This window comes from Trachemys scripta, chromosome 4 (genome assembly GCF_013100865.1).
Source record: "Trachemys scripta elegans isolate TJP31775 chromosome 4, CAS_Tse_1.0, whole genome shotgun sequence".
Lineage (NCBI taxonomy): Eukaryota > Metazoa > Chordata > Testudines > Emydidae > Trachemys > Trachemys scripta.
Window position 1 is genome coordinate 121,190,423 of NC_048301.1, and position 5,429 is coordinate 121,195,851.

At 46.5% G+C, this 5,429-nt stretch overlaps 1 protein-coding gene across 1 annotated transcript; it reads left to right on the top strand.

Moving 5' to 3' along the window:
• Positions 1–290: 290 nt before the first annotated feature.
• On the top strand, positions 291–4,627 carry LOC117875738 (olfactory receptor 1020-like). The gene is made up of 2 exons (XM_034767077.1): positions 291–1,199; positions 4,607–4,627. Exons 1-2 carry the CDS (start codon positions 291–293, stop codon positions 4,625–4,627), a joined length of 930 nt encoding a protein of 309 aa, XP_034622968.1.
• Positions 4,628–5,429: the final 802 nt, after the last annotated feature.

The window sequence follows — 5,429 nt, forward strand, 5'->3', positions numbered from 1 at the left end:
AGTTTCAGTTTTGAAAAATTTACAATTTTCCAACAAACAAGAAAAGTTTTGTTGAAAAACTCCAAACCAGCTCTAGTTAACATATAGTACTGATAAATAATTACACAGAAACTCCAAGTCATTCTTATTGTTTTTAAAATTAGTGGTGCCCCAAAACTGGATACAGCATCTCCCATGAGGTTGAGACTTTCTGAGAATTCAGGGATGGTTTGAATGTGACAGCTGAGATTAATACAATAGTGTGTCTCTTTACTAAGTCTCTGTCTTTCTCCAACCAGACACCTGCAGAAATGGCTGGGGGGAATCACACCACAGTGACTGAATTCATCCTCTTGGGATTCACAGACGACCCACAGACCCAACTCGTCCTCTTTGTGGTGTTCCTAGGTATCTACATCATCACCCTCATTGGGAACCTTGGGATGATTGCCCTGATCCATCTCGACACCCGCCTTCACAACCCCATGTACTTTTTCCTCAGTAACCTGTCCTTCTCAGATCTCTGCTACTCCACCGTTGTGGTGCCCAAGACACTGGAAAATTTCTTGGCTGAGAGGAAAGCCATTTCGTTTACTGGCTGTGCCACCCAGTTTTATTTCTATGCTGTGTTTGCCACTGTGGAGTGTCTTCTACTGGCTGCCATGGCATATGACCGCTACGTGGCCATCTGTAACCCACTGCTATACCCAGTCCTCATGTCCCGGAAGGTCTGCATCTGTCTGGTGGTGGCTTCCTACCTGGTGGGTTGCGCCAATGGTCTGATACACACCAACACCACCTTTCGCCTCCCCTTCTGCACCTCCAATGTCATTGACCATTTCTTCTGCGATGTGCCCTTGATACTGAAGCTCTCCTGCTCTGACACCCTGGTCAACCAAGTCCTGCTCTTCGTCATCTCCTCCTTGATTGGTCTTTGCTCCTTCCTCACCATCTTTGTCTCCTACATGTACATCTTAATCAGCATCTTGAGGATCCACTCTACCGAGGGCAGGTACAAGGCCTTCTCTACCTGCACCTCCCACCTGACAGCTGTCACTTTGTTCTACACTACCATCCTCTTCATCTACCTGAGGCCCAGCTCCAGCTACTCTGAAGGGCAAGACCAAGTGGCTGCTGTCTTCTACACAGTGGTGATCCCTATGATGAACCCCTTGATCTACAGTTTGAGGAATAAGGAGGTGAAGAATGCCCTGAGGAGGATAGTACGGAGGAAGGGAGCCTCTATAGGGGCATAAGTTACAGATGTGATAACAATCCCCCCCTCCCTTACCCTGTAGGGAATAACTGGCTTATTAGAGAATTTGGTCTTTCTATCACAAAAAGTGAGCAACCAGGTGTGATCCTGGGGGACGGGGAAAACTAGGATGGGGACAGGTAACCCTACACTTAGGATTCTGCCTACCAAGACCACCTCCTGTTAGGGAACAAATTGCCTTTGAACTGTTCTGCTATCCCTGCGTGATGGCCACCATCTTTCTCAACGCAGTGGGGATGGAACCAGCTACCTCCAAAGCTAAAAGCATGTACAGCTAGAGTTAAAGGACCAAGGATCTGTAGCTATGGCTATAACAGCCTCATCTCCTCTGCCGATTGGGGTCAGAACAGGATCTAACACACACACTCGTCAGTAAGTTTCACCTGCTTGTACTCGTCCATGTTGAGCTGAGGAGCGGAAACATTGTTCATTTTTAATAAAGCACAATTATTTTCTTATTTATTTGCAGTACGTCCTGTCTCATTGCTTTCATGTGTGAAGTGAGGGTTGCTGTGTTTGTGTGATAAGGGTGAAATTCTTAACTGGAACCAATTAATGGCTTTTTATCTTCATCTGTTCATTCCCTCTGAAGCACCTCACATTGGCCACTGGTAGCACACAGGACATCTGGCTAGATGAACTATTGGTCTGACCCAGTGTGGCCATTCTTATGTTTTTATGATACATTCTTATGTTCTTATCACAGCCCTATTATCTCAAGATATCCAATCCCCTCCTAGCTATCAATTTTCCTTAAATCCAGGCTTATACCCTTAACCTCTTAATCTCTTCTAGCATGTTCCCAGCAAGACCGAAACACACTTTGATCTCCTCTATGCTCAAAACTACAACCCTCGAGCCCACTTGCCTCTCCAGTTATTACCCCATCTCCCCTCCTCCCTGCACCTCTAACCCCCTTGAACATGCTATCTACAGACATCCCCTTGAGCTCCCTTCTGCCATGAGCATGACTGAGCTGTCAGTGCAGTTCCTGCTGGGCTGTTAGGTGATTGTCACTGTGGAGGTGGGGAGTTGTGAATGAGAGAGGAAGTGGTGAGTATGATTGTGAATAGATAAGGTGGCGATTGGGTGATCTCAAATGGAAGAGGAGCCAGTCACATGACAGTATGTCTCTGAAAATATGGCCCAGAAAATATGGACAACTTTGAAAACTCCTATAATACACAGAAAAAGATGCTCAACTGTGCAAGCTACAGAGGGACTGGGTGAACATGAACAGCCTGATAGAGTGTATCTATTGGGATAAAGGAAAAACACACAGAGTCATACAGGGGCTGGATGCACACAGGAGCCCGTCTGACTGTAGCATTCTACTCAGGACACCCAGAACTGTAGGCCATTCTGTTACCCCTCTGCCCCAGCAAGTGAGAGCTTTGCTGCTGCTAAGCTGTGTGATGACTCCATGACACTTGCCAGCAAGTTAAAGAAGTATGGATTGGATGAATGGACTATAAGATGGATAGAAAGCTGGATAGATCGTCGGGCTCAACGGGTAGTGATCTATGGCTCCATGTCAAGTTGGCAGTCGGTATCAAGCGGCGTGCCCCAAGGGTCGGTCCTGGGGCCGGTTTTGTTCAATATCTTCATTAATGATCTGGAGGATGGCGTGGACTACACTCTCAGCAAGTCTGCAGATGACACTAAACTGGGAGGAGTTGTAGATACACTGGAGGGTAGGGATAGGATACAGAGGGACCTAGACAAATTAGAGGATTGGGCCAAAAGAAATCTGATGAGGTTTAAGAAGGACAAGTGCAGAGTCCTGCACTTAGGAAGGAAGAATCCCATGCACCTTTACAGGCTGGGGACCAACTGGCTAAGCAGCAGTTCTGCAGAAAAGGGCCTGGGGATTACAGTGGATGAGAAGCTGGATTTGAGTCAGCAGTGTGCCCTTGTTGCCAAGAAGGTCAATGGCATATTGGGCTGTATTAGTAGGAGCATTGCCAGCAGATCGAAGGAAGGGATTATTCTCCTCTATTCAACACTGGTGAGGCCTCATCTGGAGTGTTGTGTCCAGTTTTGGGCCCCACACTACAAGAAGGATGTGGAAAAATTGGAAAGAGTCCAGCGGAGGGCAACAAAAACGATTAGGGGGCTGGAGCACATGACTTATGAGGAGAGGCTGAGGGAACTGGGATTATTTAGACTACAGAAGAGAAGAATGAGGGGAGATTTGATAGCTTATTTCAACTACCTGAAAGGGGGTTCCAAAGAGGATGGATCTAGACTATTCTCAGTGGTAGCAGATGACAGAACAAGGAGTAATGGTCTCAAGTTGCAGTGGGGGAGGTCTAGGTTGGATATTAGGAAAAACTTTCACTAGGAGAGTGGTGAAGCACTGGAATGGGTTACCTAGGGAGGTAGTGGAATCTCCTTCCTTAGAGGTTTTTAAGATCCGGCTTGACAAAGCCCTGGCTGGTATGATTTTGTTGGGAATTGGTCCTTCTTTGAGCAGGGGGTTGGACTGATGACTTCCTGAGGTCCCTTCCAACCCTGATATTCTATGATTTTATGACACACTAGCCTGTCTGCCTGGCCAGCAAATGCTTCAGGACTCTGCCAGTCCCAACCTTGACTTGCAGATAACATTCAGTGAACCCCAGTTCCTGAACTCCCCCAGAGACATCTCTCTGCAGTGCCCAGTACTTCTCACTGTGACACTGTGATCCTAGCAGCCTCCCAGTGCTAGAGGGCAAGCAGCTCACTGGTATCTGGTATTGAATTTCAGCTAGCCTAACCAGTTCAGTGTCCCCCAACTTGTTAATATCATAAACTGTATCTGCTATGCGTCATGTAAGGTTTTACTGGAAAGCCAGTAACACGCTGATCATTAATATTCTTGTATGGTGTCTGTTCAGTAAATGCCCCAGGGACCATACTGTGACATTCCCCTCTGGTGTTATCTGGACTGGTGATCTGCTACGTCACATTAAGGGCATTAAGCATTAAGAGTAGGTTAGATAAATGTCTATCAGGACTGGTCTAGACAGTATTTGGTCCTGCCATGAGGGCAAGGGACTGAACACAATGACCTCTTGAGGTCCCTTCCAGCCCTAGAATCCAATCCTTGACTCTGGGAGCCAGCCTTACTCTGCTCTGCTGTGAGAACCCCCACTCCTGGGTTGTAAGCTGCTGCTTGGATTGTGCAACCGAATGACACTAGCCAATATCTCCGGTCCCAGACACAACCCTAGGAACCTCCATCTTGCAGTGTCCAGTTATGCCCGCTGGATGCTGCAAGTTTATATGAGTTCATCAATTTAACAAAGAAATTGATATGTACCAGGCTTGTTATCCCAAGGGGAGTCTCTGACACACTTCAAACCGAACGCACTGCTTCGGGTAGAATAAACAAACACATTTATTAACTACAAAGATAGATTTTAAGTGATTATAAGTCAAAGCATAACAAGTCGGATTTGGTCAAATGAAATAAAAGCAAAACGCATTCTAAGCTGATCTTAACACTTTCAATGCCCTTACAAACTTAGATGCTTATCACAGGCTGGCTAGTTGCCCTTCAGCCAGGCTCTCCCTTTTGATCAGCGCTTCAGCCGCTTGGTGGTGTTGGTGGTGGTGGTGGTGGTGGTGGTGGTATCTGTAGATGTAGGTGGAAGAGAGAAAGAGCATGGCAAACGTCTCTCCCTTTTATCATGTACTTTCTTCCCCCTTGGCTTTGCCCCCCCCCCCTTCAGAGTCAGGTGAGCATTACCTCATCACAGTCCCAAACTGACCAAGGGAAGGGCAGTGACTCACTCGAAAGTCCAACAGATCCTTTGTTGCTGCCTAGGCCAGTGTCCTTTGTTCCTGTGGCTGGGCTGGGTTTGTCTTATACATGCCCTGATGAGGTGTGAACTTTCCCTCTGCTCTTAGAGAGTTTTTGCCTGGGCCTGTTTTAAGCCATGAGGACACATTTTCAGCCTCATAACAATATACATGAAATTACAACCTATAACGTTACTATAACAACAATTACTATAACATCACTATAACAGCCATGCTCAGTGCATCATGAGCCTTCCAAAGACACCCGACATGACAAACATTGCATTGGATACCACACAATCATATTATAAGAACGAATATGGGGTGCAGGGTGTTCCCTCGAGGTACAGAACGTCCCACATACAAATAAAAAGGAAATTTGGAACTA